The 19,433-nt window shown below is 36.3% G+C and overlaps 1 protein-coding gene across 1 annotated transcript; it reads right to left on the bottom strand.

The window, feature by feature from the left end:
- Positions 1–268: 268 nt before the first annotated feature.
- LOC121973214 (guanine nucleotide exchange factor subunit RIC1-like) lies at positions 269–18,866 on the bottom strand. Its single transcript, XM_042524778.1, has 23 exons — positions 18,606–18,866; positions 18,422–18,529; positions 17,526–17,674; positions 17,359–17,440; positions 16,829–17,223; positions 14,008–14,440; positions 13,703–13,926; positions 11,700–11,895; positions 11,461–11,582; positions 11,216–11,390; positions 11,003–11,056; positions 9,360–9,539; positions 8,053–8,165; positions 5,504–5,686; positions 4,751–4,808; positions 3,325–3,384; positions 3,193–3,234; positions 2,971–3,101; positions 2,748–2,883; positions 2,575–2,652; positions 1,720–1,836; positions 863–925; positions 269–790 (listed from the first exon to the last, which is right to left on the bottom strand). The coding sequence occupies exons 1-23, from the start codon at positions 18,759–18,761 to the stop codon at positions 668–670; spliced, it is 3,378 nt and encodes a 1,125-aa protein (XP_042380712.1). The 5' UTR covers positions 18,762–18,866; the 3' UTR covers positions 269–667.
- Positions 18,867–19,433: the final 567 nt, after the last annotated feature.

Genomic DNA, 19,433 nt, shown 5'->3' with positions numbered 1-19,433 from the left:
ACAGCACGAACCTGCATCATACCTCACTACGTTGGAACAAAAAATAATATTATTCACCCTCAATTATCCAATACCACTAGTCTTACACCAAGACATTGACGGATGAATTACGGAAAACATTTTACCCAGTATCAGCGGCAGAAAAGGTTAATAAATAAAACATATTTCACCCCATTAAACTCTGAAAAAGGGGATTAAAAAGGGTCAAATAAATGAGCTGGGAAATTCATAGCCAAACCCTAAATCAAGATCGTCAGTTCAGAACAAATTGTGTAAAATAAAATATTTTTAAAAGGGTAATCTAATCTAAAATGTTACAACTGACAATATGAACAGGCATTTTCAGATATACTCAACTAAACTTGATTTCACGTAGAATACCCTAAACTCTCATGAGATATACGCCCATTGAAACATGTAAAGCATGGGCAATCAATCGAAAGGGTAGACAATCACTCTCCATACAAGATATTACAAACAAACTGAACTCTGGAGCATCTTTTATTGAAAGAAATGAAAAAGGAGAATAAAATCCACTCCAAATGCTTTTGCTGTGAGCTATTTACATCCTCAACAAAAAGATTCCCCCATCTGTCCAAGAATAGATCCTTATCATCAATAAATGCAAACTGCGTGGCTGTGGCGAGGGTGAAGATTATAATTACAGTTAACTTGATGATGGATCAGACACCGCAGCAGACCCATTCTGCAGTTTCAGATTTGACAACGAAGCAAGTTGCTCTTCCAACATGTTGAGGAGATCAAGGTAATCATGGAATGCAGCATGTGACTGGAATTTGATGAACATGTTAGGGGAATTCAAGATTCAAATGAAAGTGTAACACAGAGGTTGCAATGTAACCTGGAGTGTCCGGCTGTAGGCATTCCACAAGCGCAAGTCATAGCGGAAAAGATCGACAAGAACCTGAACAAAGCAAAATTAAGTTAGATTCTCAGAAGCTCTGCCCCCAAACCGCAATAAATATACTCTGAATTAAATATGAAAAACAAACAGCATTAGTTATAAGAGCCTAAGAACCTAAGAAAGGGAGAGGAACCCAAACTACAAACTCGTGAGTAAACAGAAAGATATAGGCTGTGTTTCCTTAGAGAGATGAAAGAAAAGGGAGAAAATGCACAAAAAAGGGGGAGAGTGGAGCAAAGCAAAAGGAGATTATATATATATATATATATATATATATAGAGAGAGAGAGAGAGAGAGAGACAATCTGCTGGGGGCCTAAGTGCAGCCGGGTGCCTGGATCACTTCCAAACGCCCCGCATGCACTCAGACGGCCAGCATGGGCGGACACAGGGGCGGCCAGCAAATCATGGCCGTATATATATTGAACAAAAATTGTCTGCTAGGGAGTCACAGCTAACTTTCCATCCGTACCCAATATGATAAGGGTTAAAAAAAAACCTACGAAAGTTCATGCACGTGACTCCTTTGAGAAAAGCTCATGCAAAGCCATTGCAACATACGATATACTTATACCAAGATAAATCGATAGTGCGATTCCTCATGAGTAAAAGCAAAGTAATCCATGAAATATTTCAATACACGGAAGAAATACTACAATAAGAGAAGGAAAATTCACAGAGCAACTGCACAATGTAGCTTTATTGTTGCATTTGTTTGTTTTCCAGAAAAGACTTGAGACATGCAAGGGGTACACAGATCATGTACATATATTAAAAATGCAAATATAGAAATACCTCTGCACGCCTCAGTAGAGTAGCAAGAACTACAATCCACTCCTTAAATTTGACAGAGCACATATGTGCCAAAAGAAATTCGGCGTCCAATCGGCTTTGGAGAGTATCCATTTGGAGCTGTGGACAGAAAACATGAGGGAGGATGTATTCTAGTAGTTTGATAATTCAATTTAGCCATTTGATTATTAGCTAATTGTCATATTTAGTCACATTTAGGCAAATTAGAAACTCTGAAGCTTATTGAAGTTACATGGGAATAAATTGATCATAAACCAAAATGTAAAAGCATACAAGTCATTTAAAAAAATTATGAAACCAATGAAAAGAAAGTACAAGTCATCTAAAAACTGCTAAGTTATTAAATAACTACTCAGACAAGCAATTATCATTCCCTGGGAACTTATCCATAACTACAACAAACTAGCTGCTATGTTGCACATTTCTGAATGGCAACTAATTCTACTGCTGATGGTCTTTTGATAGTCCTCAGTTAAATTGTCTCTTCTATGATTCAATTTACAAAGAAAACAATACATAACATACAAATTATATTGTTTATCTATTTTGCTGGGTTAATCTATATTCTGAGCTTCTGTTTCATCCATTTCAATTTCTGATAATAATGTCAGAAATTATAACAAAAGAGCAGTCACAGCAGCAGAAAACATTAAATACGATTAAGAAAATTGACCTACTCATGAGGGGAGACAAAAAGAAACTCATTAGAAAAACAAAAGTACATCCAGGTGTAGTTCTCCCCTTTGGCATAATAACTCCAAATATAGACTAAATCTGCAAATAAATTGGCAAAGGCCTAAAGAAAACCAGATACACTATATCTGTCAAAGCTAATACCTTTTGCCCAATTAGTTCAAGACCTGATGCAAAATTCTCCAAGCGAGCACTGCCTTGTCTTTCCCGCTGAAGATATTCCTGAAGTTGGGCATAATTTATGTTAAGCTATATAGTGGTTCATGGAAACAAAGTGGGATTTGAAGATAGGGGCTGAAGCTGAGGGACAAACTCACCACAAGATCAAATTGTGTACCCTTAACGAATGCTACAAGCTTCGAAAGTTCCTTTCCAGACATCAAATGGGTGGCATGGCTCTCTAAAATATTCTTAACAGATGCAATATGTGGGCTAAGCTCTTTGAATGAGTTGCTGCTCAAACAAACAAAAAATTGGCATACACCTTTTGGAGGTTATTCCAGATTAAAGAGGAAAATAAAGTCGGAGATACCCCTGTACCTTCTCAAGTCAGATGATTGCTTGTGGGATGTCGAGCGAAAAAGAAAATAGCCCAGAAATTTAGGAGACAGCGTGTCAGATTCTGTAGCCAAATTTTCATACTCTCTTCCAGATCTAAGCAAGAACCGTACCTAAGTTTTCATTTTGTGTAAGTACTTTATGCAAGAGCTAAAGTATATGGACAATGGAAACTGAAAGAGGCCATATGTTAAGAAACCGTACCAATTCACCAGCAAGTTCATACAAAGACTCATCAAGTGTTGCCTGCAATATTACAAGTGCATTTAAAGATTCATTTTTTTGTTTCTTTTTTGCCTATTAATCTATGAAGGTCTTAGATGTAGATTGTCTTACTTGAAGTAGGCGAAGGGCACAGTACTGGCTCACAGCAGGACCTTCTAATTTAGCTATAACCTAGACAATGTGTAAAAGCATAAACAGATTATAGGAAAAAATTGCAAATGAAAAAGTCATCTAACATTGAACATTGACAATTAAATTGAAAAACGTGAAGCTTCACTATATCACTTCCTTTTATAATGCTAGGGTTATTTCTCGGGATAAGTAACCACTTATCCCAAAAGCCTTAACTATTAGGAAAAATGCTTCCAACATTTTCATGTTTTCGAGAAAAGACTAAATCTCGAGTTCATTCTTGCAGATACATATAACAATGGTGGTTTTAGATCACATGGAGATGAAGAACCCAGCCATAAGGTGGCAGCAAATCAAGCACAAGCATTTCAGTTCCACGGCTAAGGCTATTGAGGCAATATCATGTCCGCATTCTTCCTCTTCTTTTCACTCCATGGTGTCAAACAATACCGCCTCATACTAACACAATCAGAATTGGCACCAGTACTCACATACCCATAAGAAACTATGAACCCCCAATTCTCAAGCTAAGAAGTGAAATGAATGTGACTGAAATTTCAGAGCTTTTCCTCACTTGTATGCCAAGAGACTACACCATATTTTAATTTTGTTTCATCTAGCAGTTCAAGCAAGAACTGTTCTGCTCATGTGCCAACACCCAAATCTCATCGAAACAAAGGTATCTCAGCAGAGGTGTCGTATATGATGAAGATCATGTCAAAGGGCATTCATCATTAGCTAAGTGAGAAAGGATTAGCATGTGAGCTCGCAAGTGGGAAAGGCCATCAAACACTCTTCCTCAGTTAACACTAAAGTTTATTGATTTGTCGAGGATAAAACCAGATAAGTCCTCATCTTTGTCATCTTCTTTTTCAAGGAGCAGTCTCCTTTTCCTTCTCCTCACTGAGACATATTCCTCCTTACTTTTCCTCTCTTCTTTTCTTGTTCAGCTTTCTCTCCCTTTTCTTGATTGGTGGGCAACTGAAACTCATATGACACATTGCATTGGCAAGTACAGAAATTCTCTAGTTACAACCAGACATCGCAATCTAGCATTGAATAAGATCTTAAAGCTTGGAGTGGAGTAGATTAATCCAGCTCAACACTTGGATTGACTGAACTTAACAGGGGACATTCTTTTAGTTACTGATAAGATCCAAGCACAATATATACTTTAACATCATATTAAGTTTCATATCACAAGTTAAAGCTATTCAGAAGGAGTCCCATTCCATATTGTTAAATTCTTAAGATAAGGAACTAGAGTAGTAGAAAGTATTGAGATAATTACTAGTAGACAGTTCATCAATTCAGTAGGATGAAAAGAAAAGAAATTGTAACTGAAACATGTACAACACAGATGTTTATTAAAAAAAACTGACAACCCATATTTGATTATTATTACCAGTATATAGCAAGCAGCTGTCCTGTACCATCTTCGTTGGAAGCACTCTTCAAACAACCTTAGTGGATAAAATCAATTTGTTACAGGGTGAAATGGAATTGAAAAATAAATGTGGGGAAATCTGAAATTTATATGTTCATATTAATCAAAAGAAGAAGAAAATAAATAGCCAGGATTTGCTATTTAGTCGAGTATAAATTCTTTGAAATTTGAATAACAACATCCACTCATAAACCATAAATTTTTGGTGCTCTGCAATTGTTTGCGAGAAGGCATAACAAATATATAAGATAACTTTCAAATATAGCTTGTCAGCTGAATAAAACATAAGTTACATTTCATTACTGAAACAATCAGACTTAGTTGCTAACAAACTTAACTGGTAGAAATGCTATTTTATTGTTAATCTGCACACTTCCAGGATTTAGCATTGGTAGAAGAGTAAATATCATGGTTTTAAGACTTAAAGAGTACAAACTAAAGATTTCAATCACTGGGTCAGGCATATTGATAGGCCAATTCAGATATATCATGTTATTATAAGAAATCACCTTCATGCCTATACTGCCAAAGAACTATATGTCATATTCCTATTCGAATAACAAGTGAAAGTAAACTTATAAAGAAACGAGGTATGAATAAATAGATAATTTATATGAAGGAAAGAGCGATCTCACATATAAAATAACCAAATTAAGGTATTTTAGTAAATTTAACAATGAAAAGATATCTATAGGTAATATGTGGACATACTCAGTTGATCTTCCAGCAGCAGAGAATAAATCAGCCCAATGGCGACCATCTGTTTTCCGTGCAACACTAACAACAACTTCCAAATATTCTGGAAAATTCTTTATTAATCTGCATGTCTTATCTAAGAGTGAATTGCCTGAAGATGACATCCCTGAGGATAACTGATCCTTGGTTGCATTTTGCCTATGATATTAGTTGCAAAAGTCATAAAATCAAACTCACGATAGAGGTAAAGCAGGTGAAATGCATCATATCTAGATAGTAGAATCTTTATTTTAAAATGTGCTCTGGAAACATTTAAAAAAGTAAGGTATATTGTTAGGGAATAGTATATCCCGTGATGCTCAATAGGCAGAATGCAAAGTGAAGTAAAATTGGAGAATCATAAATTTTAGCAAATATATTACATTTCCTAATATAATTACCACAACCAAAAGAATCATAATTAAAATATTGTAATTAAGCAAACTTTGTCACTGATATTCCTCAAGCACATTATTAAAGTGATATTTTGCTAGTTAATGGTATGTGCATAAACTTGATTGGATTCATTTAACATTTCTCAAATGGAACTATGTTCGGCTTATTAGTTAGTTTATACAACATATTAGAGTTCCCTGTATATAAGAAAGGCTTTTGTACACTTAACGGTTCTTGACAGCATTTGATAAAGTAGACACACCTAGGATTAGAGCCGTTAATTTGGGTTGGGCCCGTCGGGTTGGCCCTCCCAGCCAAATAATTTAAGCAGCTTGAATTAAAATTTTATCAATCCCGCACGGGTCGGCTTGCAGCGGGCTTGCGTTGGCCCGCGGGTTGAGAAAAAATAAATTTTCCTCCCAAACTTAAAACTAAAGTGGAAAATTCAATGGCTTGTGGGTTTGACCCGCTTAATCCATAATCCAAATTTAAAAATTTTAATCTTTTCTCTATATTTTTTTTTTTTCGGTGGGCTCGTGAGTTGGCCCACCGAGCCCACAACCCACCTTAAGTTGGGTTGGAGATTTTCCAACCCGACAAGATGACGGATCAGCCTGCCCCCGCCCAGCTCCGCCAAATGGCCGACCCACCCCACTACGGGTTGGCCCGTTTGATAACTCTACCTAGGATGCAACAAAAGGAAAACTGCTCAAGGTGTGGAAAATATCAAGAGTAGAAAGGTCAATGTGGTAGACTTTAATGCTTCAGACACTTTATTTTTTTCTTAACAGATGATGTAAAAAGGTTTTAATAACATACACAAATCAAATTCTATTATTAGATCTTCAAGACAAACAGCGATTAGGCAGACGAAGGCATTAACTGAAGCAAGGTTTCAGGAAGCAACAAGTAAAAGAAATACTATCAGTAAACTTGCACATAAATGTAATATTATGCAAAACAAAACAACAAAGACATAAGATATGAAAAACCTAGCCGTGAATAGAAAGGGAAAGTCCAATAATGTTGAGAAAAGTACAAAAATAAGAGGAGAAAATACGTTTGATGAGAAATGTCACCTTCATTTAGTTCCAATTTCCCATGGAGAGTCAATGGTTGGGTTTAAAAAAGCTAATGAAGGGGATCTAAAGGTTTAGAAGAGTGGAACACCATTAACTTAGTCTAAATATTTTGAATCAAGAGTTGGGTCTGACAAAGCTAATGAGTCAATTTTATGGAATGAGCAGATAGCAACAAGAAAAGACATCAGCATCAATCACAACACAAAGAAGGAATTTTGAATTGCGAAGGGACAAAAAATTCTCCACTAAGGTTTCTGTTACTTCCCTTTCCTGCCACAACAGCGACAGATCCTCCCCTGCAATCGGTTAGTTCCCGCAAGCCCCAACCATCTCCTGCCTCTCAAGATCTGATTGCATAAGTTGGAGCACCATACTTGATCATATGTGGTGATTTTGTGGCATCAAGCCCCAACCACTCTTCCTCGGGAGTTCATAGTGCGAGAAGGCTTCTCCTCCCAAATTATGCACTGGCATCTTGTGGTGTACCTTGGCTTTGCTGAAGCACTCTCTACCCAAAGTCGTGTAAATTTTTAATCCCAACATACCTTAACTATGCTTGCAATGATGTTTCTAATGGACATCTTTTAGTTAGCAATAGAATTCCAACTTCTGGTGTGAGAATGAATTAGTTAATTAACACTAGGCAGGTGGTTGTTTCCATAGTTGAGATGACATCCAAAAGCATTAGGCACATTGGAACACATAAATAAATGAAAACAATGATTAACATGGAAAAACAAGATAGTAGATAAATAGGCACTAAAAAAAACAAAAGATATGAAGTATCAGTGGCACTAAAATCATTGATTAACATATTTCATGAATAGGGATACTATGCAAATGAATTAAAGCTTTGAATAATTATCTTAGGCAAAATACTTCAAACTTCAAGACGAGCAAGCAGATGGTATCTTTAATTTTATCTTTAGATTCTCCATGGAATTTCTCCAGGGACCATCACAAACTACTCACAATAGATTGCAAATAATAGCTTATCTATATTAAATGAATAACAAGCTCCATAATTCTATCAAATTTAGTATATACCTGGATATCTCAGCATCAAATACAGTAAAGAGAAGCCACTCTAGGCAGTGTGAAAAGTGAGGTTTTTCTGCTGAAAGGCATGCCAAGCGCAATGCTTCTTCATTTTTGCCCCTCTAATGAAGAAATGCAAACAAGAAACTCCAATGTGAGAATCTCAATCTCAGGCCTTCTGCATGCCACATTTATTTTAGCTGAATTTTAAATATCCTTCTTCCTTGATTCTAAGCTTGTAAAAGAACATCCTACATCTCACCAATAATTTGACTATTTAACAGGCCTACTTGAAGGTTGCAAAAACTACTATAACCTTAATTTTCAATCTAACGGATCTAAATAATTTGAGTCACAATTACCTAACTGTCTGCTTTCATTGGTCAAGTGATATTTATTACAAAGTCCAAGCAACCTAGCTTGTCAAAATATCAATCAAATACGTTAATCCAACGTATTAAACCCAAATTGAGTTTAAACAAATGTTAAATGCCAAGTTATCAATTCTAGCAACGGAGGTTTAGGTACAACTAGTCAGAATATACACTTTGAATGCTAGCTATACACACAAACTTTCAGAAAAGTAAACTAATTGTTGAGATAAGAAATAGTTAACAGATTGCTAGATTTTTTAATGAATCAAAAGCCTGACCTAGATTAATTGCTTTTACTACAGTTTATATCCATTGAAAAGCCTAAAGTTAAACCAAGCTGGGCAATTCACCTAGAACTATTAATGAGGTTTTTATGCATATGGTTCATATGGCATTGCTCTTATTCTATATAGGGGCATGCTGAGAATAGTCATTTCTCTCAAGAGACATCAATTCTTTCTGAAGAATTTTAGATAAGCATTACAATTTTTCTTACCATATAAAGCACGAGAAATTTGCTTATTATTTGGATTTTATTTCCACTTATCATGTGGTAGATAAATATTATCCTTTTTATTTAGCTTGTTGAGATCTTTTTATCAAGTGTTGTACTAAATTATATTAAATTTTGATGATGAAAATTGCATCAAAAAACACTCTTTGTCACTTATCATATGACAAATGCATATTATCTTTTTTATTTGGCTTGTTTACATCTTTTTATATTAGTGCTACTAAAACAATAATGAATTATGATGATGCAAAATGAAATTGCATCAAAAAGCACTTTGTTCACAAAAACTTTTAAACCTCTACCATGCAGGTTCAACTTGAGAGAGCTATCCGAGTTGTTTTCTAAGACGACCAACAAAAGGATAGCTACTTAAAGAATTGACATAGAGATCTGAACACTTTCAATAAGGCTTGAAAGAAAATCAGTACCTGAAGAAGATGGCGTAGGAGACAATGCAAAATGGTTTGAGCTTGAGGTGAAGGCTCAAAGCATGGGAACTCTGAGCAGGCTGAAAATGACATCCTCTGAGACACACCAACCACAACCCCTATGTTTGGAAGAAGGCCCAATGGATAAACCTCTCGATCAAATTCAAGTTCAGGATCCAGCTGCAATGTGAAATAAAATTATATATATATATATATAACATAAAATAAAATCAACAAATAAATTACTTGAATCATAATTAACTTGATAAAAAAAATAATCCTTGATTTGACTCAAAAAACAAAAGGCTGAGTAGCCTAAGCATGAAATGCTGACATCTTACAAGGCATCCCATAAGAGGTGATTTAAGGGTACTTGAACTATGATGGCTGTTTTATATGGAACACAATTGATATTTAAAATTATGCACAAATTGCATGCTCCTATAATTGGCATTGTTGAAAACAGAAAATGCAGATGCATCTATGTGCCATCAGAAACTGGCTCGCCTATTTTTTAAGTTAGCATGTTTAAGTACAATGTGGCAGCATCAGAACTTTTTCTTTGTCCAGCTTTAATTATGCTGATTCAAGGACCTCTTGAAAACAAACTAGAGAAAGAAAAGGTATTTCTCATGCAAGATCTCGCTAATTACAAGATGAAATGAACCAGTGCATTATCATTGAGGCTTATAATCATAAGGTTGTATCAGCGTTCTAAAAATTGGTCTAGGCGGCCGCCTAGGCGCTAGGCGCTAGGCGCCAACCAACCGTGCCGAAAACATGCTAGTCGGCCAGCCTAGGCGACCTTGGCTCCTAGGTGGGATTAGACGGCCCTAGGCGCTGACTAATCTGTCGAATCGTCGATTTTCATGATTTTTTTTAGTTTAAGGTTTTAAATTTAAAACCCAATTAAAAAAAAACTGAAATGTAACTTTTTTTTATAAGCCCTAAACTTTAGTCCAATAAGGAAATCGATTTGTTGGCTTGCCCTAGCGGTTAGTACAAACTTCATCTTCATCGTACTGAGTAACCAGAGCCGGATAAATTAGAGCGAATAAAGAAGCCCACATTTCTGAGAAATCAGAGAGTTAAAAGGATGGAGAAATTGATTTGAAGAAAAAATTGTTGTCTGATCTTTCCTAGTGACTTGGAGGCGATTGAATTGAAGGTTGACCAAAGTCTCATCCTTTGGAAAGTCATTTTATCAGACAACCCCGAAGAAGCTCTAGAGTGAGAGAACTTCGTGAGGATGATTTTGCATCCGAAGAAGAAGAGGCTCACAATGATAATATTGAGTTTGTGTCCGATGAAGAACGAGTTGTTGAAAATTATGGAGAAGTAGAATAAATTTGTGATATTTTATTAGTTGTGTAATTTTATACTCATTTTAAATTTGTTGTTATTGTGTTGGAGTTATAGAATGTGATTTATTATGTAATTTATGTTGATACTTGGAATCCGCCTAGCGGCGCCTAGTCCCCGCCTAAGCGGCCTAGGCGCTAGCGCTTAGCGAATTTTAGAAGCTTGGGTTGTATTGATGCTTGCTGAGTGCCTAAGCCATATAGACTTGAGGTGGAAGGGCATACTTCACAGCTTACAAGAAACAGATTACTATATCCACCAACATCAAGATAAGAACGTACCTGCAAAAAATCCTCCTGTATGAAAGGATCTACTCCAGGTGATGGATACCAAACCTATAACATAGAGATTAACACTTAAAAGTGCAATTGAGAACAGATACAAGAGGAAACAAACCTATGAAAACACAACCAACATTTGCATCAACTTTTCCAAATGACATAAGCATGTAATTATGAAATAAACTGCCAAAAACAATTATAGTCCTCATATACCTGCATTCCTTGATGGCCATAGTCTAGCCAGGAAACTTCCTCAATGAGGTTTGACTTCTCTTCAAAATGGCCACCAGTAACCCAAAATAGTTCAACTGAATTAGATAGCAACTGCTCATGTCCATCATCCAAATCAATAACTGAAAGTTCCCCATTTGCCCGCAGTATTAAACATCTGATATGATAAGCAATCACAATTATAAGCTCAGCCTGATCTTAACAAATTGAAGGAAAGGACCATGTACCTTGAGGGTTGTTGAGAATTGTTCTTTTCTGATGTATTTTCTGCTGTGAACTCAGGAATGAATCTCATTGATGCAGGATGGCTCTTTGCGGTCATAATGGAAAGCTCCCTTACTGTAGAAAGCTGTTCTTTATTTGATTATTTCAATCACAAAAGAAGTCTTTATTTCACAGATTGTAAGCTATAACAGTTGCAATCAAAGCTATTGTGATGCAATTAGAAAATAACCAAATTTACTACCTGAAGAATTGGAGTACTAGAAGGTGATAGTTCTCCTGAAATCTTCACATGAAAAATATGAACATCAAATGGACGATAAGTAACAAGTATATAGTCTTGGAGCACATCCATGACAATTGGTTTCCCAAGTAACGTCTTTCGATAAAGTAAAGAGCTCTGATCAAGATGATATCTTGGATAAAACAACAACTCATACCTACAAAATTATGTAGACCTCTTTTAGAATCTAACAAATTCATAGTAGGATTTTGGCAATTCATGGATCGTCAGAAGAACTTTCTAAATATTATAATGGGGGGTAGTTAAATTGCGCTTAATCCTATAATAGAAAATGTTTGGACATATAGCACATTAGTTGTTGTTACAAAAAGTCTTTATATTAATTTGTATAATCTAGGGAAAGAAATATTGTATTGAATATATATTTCAAAAAGGATAGTTACATGTATTTATAAACTAATCATACACCCCCAACATGACTAATTCTATCTAAATAAATAGTTTTGTCAATAACTACATGTATTCATAGACTCAACTTATAACCTCTAACTAATTCTATCTAAATAGCTTAATCTATCTAAAACAGTATAAGGTATTAAATTAAGTTATTTATTATACCTGTATATAACATTCCCACTCAAACTAGTGTGTATGTTATCTATGTCCATCTTGTTACACAGACTAAAGAAACTTTTATAGCAAATATAAAGTAGACACAATAATAATGAAATGAGAAGCATGCATAAAGAATTAATTGAGAATTAATGGAACACACAACAAATGATCCCTTTGTCCTAATCAAATGATGAAGCATGCAGGTGACAAGCCTTTCATCCTCGGAGCAATACATAGTCAAATTCAGCTTGATCCTTTACTAGAGTTTAGCAATATGAGAACAAATATTTCTCTATTCAAGTCTCCACTAGCTTTTAAGTGGTGCAACAACACATGAACATAACAATCGAAGAAAAGAAGAGAAGAAATATGACGAAGCCGAAGGAAAAGAAAGGAGATGGTTGTAGAAGGAAAAAAATGAAGATGACATAGCTTGGTTGTGTTCTGTAGAGGAGATGTGGCTGTGGTTGGTGGATTGCCGCTTGAGGCCATAGAAGAAGGTGAGGATGGCTGCTGCAAATGGGATCTGACATCACCATATATAGATTGCAGCACAGAATATGCAAGGCTTCAAGTGGAAAGAAAAGGATCTTGAGGAAGGGTCGCTAAGGCTTACCGAGGAAAAAGGCTCATTAGAGACAGTGGGATTCATATTGATGAGAGAGAGGAAGGAAAGAGGATCCTGAGATGAGAGGGAAGTTAGTACCTTCCCCACCCCCAACCAGAAAAAAAAACAGAAAGAAAGAAAAAGGGATACCTCTTCTGGAAAACTATAATGCTAAACAAGTGGCTTTGGTACCATGTATAATCTAAGGAAAGAAATATCGTATAGCGTATGTATTTCATAAAGGATAACCACATGTATTCATAAGCTCAGCGCAAAAGCTCTAAATATGACTAATTCTGTCTAAACAACTAATTTTATCTAATACATAGGCAAAACACTAGGTAAGTGTTCTTATATCTTTTTTTTATCTAACAAAATCAAAGAATAATATATAACAACCATATAAACATAACAACTGCTAGTTATACATAGCTATCTCAAGTATTTAAAGCCTTGATATGACTTATGTAAACAAATTTGTTCAATTAAATATGATACAAAAAGGGGCAACTTCTCCAATTACAGTGTTTAGCGACTCAATCTCTGCATGCCTATAAGGAAACTCATAATGACAAAAAAAAACAATAATAATCAAAAACCTTAGCAACAGAGGCTTACAAACATAAAAAGAAGTTTATCCAGGTTAACAAATCTAGGCCAAATTGCTGGATACCCTCTGTTGAGTTTGAAGATATTAAATGGTAATGATCATTCATTATCATTCATCAGCAACACTATGAAAAATGAAAATGACAGGAAATAGAAAGGTTAAAGTTCTCACGTGTTGGAAGATTCAATATAGTTACACACGACAATAATCTTGCCAAGCCATAACAAGCCTTTGCACTCAATTTTCTGCTCTTGAGTGACATCTCCAAAGACACGCCATTTTTTGAAACGCAAATCATAGAGGATGAGACCATGAACACCTGCAACTGCCAAGTACATACCATCTTTGCTAGCAACAACATGTAGAACAGGCCAATTTTGAGATATATAAGACACCTGGTTCACAAGTATCAATAGGCTTAGTAAATAATATAACTAAACCATCTGCCAAAGAAAATAATTCAAATAGGACATTACTGGTAGATTAAGGTGCATAATTTTAAGTTCTTCCGTATCATCTGGCTGTATGATGAGAACTCTATCATCCCCGTATATAATCTGCCGAGCATATGAAGTGCCTGAAAGCCCTCTATTAAGGCAGCATTTTCCAAATGAAAAAGCTAAAATCCTCTCCAATGGTCTTTCTTCAATTGCATAAAGTTTGTATCCAAACTCATCCCAGTGAACTTGTGAGGTGCCACCAAATAAAGGTTCGAATTTCAAGTCCTGATTAGGCTTAACCATAGGAGATGAAACTGAACCCAATCCAGTTTGACGAATCGTGCACATAAGACGGCAGCCAGATGCGGACCAAACTGTAACCCCTCTAAACTTCCATCCCACTGCTAATGCACAATTATCTGGTGTCCAAGCTATACAAGATACAGGACCTGTATCCTCCTTAGAGTACCTGTAACTCATAAAGCAGCTACCTCTCATTTTACTTTTTCATATAAAGGACAAAAAACAATAACCTTCAGATAGAATGGACAAGGAAACAAAAAATTTATCAATTACATGAAAACTATTACTTTTGACAGGATGAGTTATGAAGTTTCATACATCTCTTTTTCAGATTGGAAAGGCACTTCTATAATTTTTTTTTCATTGAGTCAATCATATTAGTGGATATGTCACGCTGATACCAAGTAACATTGATAGTGGCCACCCATAGTAACGTAAATAGTCATTTTATAAGTTCCCTGATACAAAAAAAAATGAAAGAAAGAAAGAAAAAACAATTTCTTCTAGTTTGGAAAACTCAACAAAAGACAATGGATGTGTGCACAAAACAAATAGCAAAACACAGACACACACGTATATGCCAAAAGTGTTGGGGTTGCAAGGTTGCAAACATAGTCCCATATTGGAAACACATGGGAAAGATCATGGGTTTATAAGAGAAAAGATATCTCCATTGGCATGAGGCCTTTTGGGGAGAGCCCAAGAGCAAAACCATGAGGGTCTAGGCCCAAAGTGGACAATATCATGCTATTGTGGAGATATCTAAATTCTTTTCGATCCAACAATTGGTATCAGAGCCCGGACTGCCAGAAGGTTTAACCGCCAACAAAGCTTAGGCTTTCAGTATACACTCCAACAGGAAGTCCTAGTAGGTCGGGTAGACCGAGGGGCAGGAAGACCTGGTGGGTCGAGGATCGGACGTGGGAAGCCCATGGTCCTTTGTTTGAGGGGGGGATTGTTGGGGTTGCAAGGTTGCAAACATAGTCCCATATTGGAAACACATGGGAAAGATCATGGGTTTATAAGAGAAAAGATATCTCCATTGGCATGAGGCCTTTTGGGGAGAGCCCAAGAGCAAAACCATGAGGGTCTAGGCCCAAAGTGGACAATATCATGCTATTGTGGAGATATCTAAATTCTTTTCGATCCAACAAAAAGAACTTCCAATGTCTCCATTAGGAAGTGTGCAATCTTCACTTGGATTCCAAATTTTAATCTTGAACTTTGTAAGTTATCAAACACTTGCTATGTCATACATGAGTTTATAAGCAAAGTGAAACTCCATGTTTTATATAACAAAGTGAATGAATCAAACCAAAACTTGGGTATAGAAGAAGAATCCACCAGTTGTCAATTATCATCTAGAACACTACTGGACATGCAGTTCCGCCCTCCATTTGTTTTAGCAACCTATAAACAAGCTGGTAGCAACAGTAAAAAAGGATTCTATAACCATATTTAGAGATGTGGTATTAGTGGCTTTTATCATTCTAAAAGCATGATGAGAATAGTAAAAAATAGATTGAGAAAAGAGAAACATTACAGTCATAGACATATACAAGACTGCAGTATAATACTTTAGACAGCAGGACTATATTATTAACTCCAACACTACCTTCAAGGTGGAGTAGGATGAACTATGGGCATTACTCTTAGTTGATGCCGAGCTAACGGTACAAATTACAAAAGTAGATCCACAAATAGATAAATAATCCTAGGTGTTTGGAGAAGATATTATATGCTTGGTGGTGCCACAATAGAAATTATGTTCTCCTGAAGCATGATTTGACCAATGACTTCACCAAAGTAATGCCAAATCTCTCCACCACAGCACTAATGCTACCCTGTAGCAGAGCAAAGCAACCACCAAAACAAGAGTAGCTGAGTTATGTCACAACGAGAAGCAAGGTTTATTGGTTGCTCCACCTTGGGCACCGAAGGAGATCTAATGCAAAACAAAAGATAAGATCTAGAAATCACAACACAACAAAATGATGAAACTAGATCAGATGTCTGTTCATACTGCATAGAGCTAAGATGAGCAGATTTGGCCATGGTGGCATGGTGCTATAACCAGCAGTGATCCAGTTTCATGAGAGTATGGGGAGAGGAAAGGAAGTTGAATCAAGAAGAGAAGCTGCAATACATCAAACCAGTGGCCTCCCCTTGAATGGGATGAGGGAAGAAATCCTATAAAAAAGAAGCTATCTCTGGTACCAAATAAGCATTTTTAAATTCAGAAAAAGAGAAATATTACACTCATGTACACAAGACTCCAACATAATATTTAATGACCATACTAGCGATTCAGGACTGAATTATACTCTATAACGTGAGACTCCAAAAATAGTTACATAATTAAGCAATATAACTTCCAACTTCACAAAATTAAAGACAATTTTACAACTTATTAAAATACATGTGGGGAACAGATATGTATGCAATTAAGGAGCAATCTTGCTCTCAAAACACAATTTCAGGAAACAAAAATCTCGGGGAGAAGAATAATATATCAAAGTAGAAATCTACCCTAACTACAGTATCTGAGTCTTACCCCCAGTCATACAATGATATTGTTCGTAGAAGTGTTGCATTCTCTGCCAGGTCATATAACTCCACAACACCTCTACTACATCCTACTGCAAGGATCTGCTGATCAGAAGCTACAGAAGCACACACTGCATCCTCTGTATTGAACCATCTCTCAGCTTTAATAGACTGTGTTTGCTTTAATCCTTTCTTACTTATAGAACAAAGAGCGATTTGGCAACTGGAGAACAAAACTACCAGCAATCTCAGTTGTGATGATAACTCTAGCTGGATAATAGCTGAACTTCTAGGACAGCACTGAGTAGACTCTTGAACACTAGTCGCCTCTATAAGAGCAGTTGAAGATACATCTGGTACAGCATGTGGTGGTTGGCAACAAAGTCTGAAGCTACTAGGGAACTGGATATAGAAGAAATAGCAGGTAAACAACTTGCATCTAAAAATGGAAATAGAAAGGCAAAGAAACTTCAGATTCATGGAGATAAAGGTTATAAATTACCAAAACATTAAAAAAAGTAATTCAACCACAAATACCTCCCCATTCCATGAGACAAGTTGTATTTGCCCATCAGAAAGTCCAAGGAGCATGTTTTTGCTATCACATACAAAATTGCAACTGACAGAAAGATGAAAAAAGTAACAAGAATTAAGTTTTTGAATGAGCCATAAAAGGCCTTGGATATTCAGAAATGATATCATACGTTACTAAATTTTTCTCTGAAAAGGGTGCCTTTTCAATGATAACCAGCAAGATATTAGCAAGAACTGGTCCAGGTGTTTGCTTGCCACCAATCACAAGTCTTTTTCCAGAAAAGTGGATTTTATAAATATGTAAATATGATGAAGAAGTCTGCAGTAAAACCAGTAAACAAATAAGAAAATTCAAATAATGGCACTAATAAGAATCCTAAAATAATATTAATTGCACAAGCAGACTTGAGTGGGCTGGAACAGGACCAACATGTGAATGCATTAACTCATAGAATACAATTGCTGAGTTACCAATATTACCATAATTTGAACACAGGACGTTCTATTCTAACACCATGGTAAGGTTTGATCAGTTTACCATATACATTATTTACTTAATATTCTTGAAACTGATAATGGATATCTCACTTCTGTTACCCTTGATACAAAATACTAAGACACTAATTTTCTCAGCGTTCATGAAAGCAAATACAATCTAGAGCCAAAAAATCTGAATCCAGAATTCAAACTGTAAAACTCTGGTAATTTCAGTGATGACTAGAGAGTTAACTAAGCCTTGTATGTTAACTTTAAAAGAAGTGGAATATATTGACTGCCAATAGTAGGAATCTGCCTTAATTTAGACACGTGCATAAATATTTTTCAGTTCCTGATGGTATAGAGATGTGCTCGCAGAACATTGACACAACAGATGGGCAATGCTATGCAAATTCCAGAACCAAAGCAGGCATAAGAATTGACAAAGAGCAGACCAAAGTGTAGGACGTCAAAACCGAAAACATGATTCCGTATTTTACCCATATATTAAGAATGTCAAGTTAGAAATATGGCCCTCAATAAACATCATCGGATACAGGTCAACACAAATCAGTCCATCCTCACTTACAAGAACCGCGATCGACTTGGTATCAGAGCTCCAAATCGCTTGGAGATTCTCTCCCTCTCTTTCGACCGAGTCGGCGTCCCTGAAGTACTTGCCCAATCTCACCTTGTGCTGCGGGATCGAGCGCACCCGTCAAACAGAACCGAAATACAGGCGATGGGAGGAGTGGAGGAGAGTCGAGGCGTACCTGGGAGACGCTCCAGAGCTCGAGGTGAGTGGAGGAGACAACGAGGAGGAGGCGATTGATGGCCTTGAGGTAGACGACCCGATCGGAGGGGGAAGAGGAGGTGGATGCGTCACTCTCAATGGGGATGGCCTGCGGCCATCCGTAGGCCATGTACATCTTCGGCTCCGGCGACGATGACGACGACGAAGGAGGTGGGCGAGTCGGGCCGCAGTTCAGATCAGATCTGAAGAAGAGAGGTCTCAATCGGGTGGGACGGAAATTAAATAGGGAAAGAATAATAAATCGTAAGAGCATTCACCAGTTATCCTATCCAGAAATTTTACTGGAAAATTTTATCAGAAATTGACGTGGATGCTCTAAAATTTTTACGGTGGATGAGAGGGACGTCAGCGGATCCTACGTCTCCCATCGGCCACGTCAATAATAATCATCTATATATTTTGTTTCGTTTTTCGAATTTTTCGATCCAAAAATTGTTGAAAAATATTCTAAGTTTATTTCTAAAATAAAAGTGAAAAATTCCAAATTGATTTTAGAGTCACGGTTTTGTGAATGAAATGGCACTCATACTCCTAGCTAAATCAGAATTTTACAAAATCTTTGTCTCAAAATGTATTCAATTTTATATATTCAAGTGTCTTGTTCCCCTTCTTTCTAAACATTTATGAAATAATTCCGATGAAAATAAAAAGAAAGACGTTAAAAGACTCTCTCGGTCCAATCTAGACATTCTAAGACAATCTAGACATTCTAAGATTCTTTTCCAAATCAACTCTCATTCTAAACTACGTACAACATAAGGATGTATAAATATATTCCTCAAGTCAT

Source organism: Zingiber officinale, chromosome 1B (genome assembly GCF_018446385.1).
Source record: "Zingiber officinale cultivar Zhangliang chromosome 1B, Zo_v1.1, whole genome shotgun sequence".
Lineage (NCBI taxonomy): Eukaryota > Viridiplantae > Streptophyta > Magnoliopsida > Zingiberales > Zingiberaceae > Zingiber > Zingiber officinale.
This window is presented reverse-complemented; position numbering and strand designations above follow the sequence as displayed.

Bases quoted from the DNA above. Each gene is read 5' to 3' on its own strand.
- LOC121973214 (XM_042524778.1), bottom strand. From the start codon at position 18,761: ATGTACATGGCCTACGGATGGCCGCAGGCCATCCCCATTGAGAGTGAC. The intron at 11,057-11,215 runs GTATATGAGGAC...TCTATGTTATAG, and splicing joins ATGGCCATCAAGGAATGCAG to GTTTGGTATCCATCACCTGG. The intron at 8,166-9,359 runs GTACTGATTTTC...TTTCTTCATTAG, and splicing joins TCCTACGCCATCTTCTTCAG to AGGGGCAAAAATGAAGAAGC.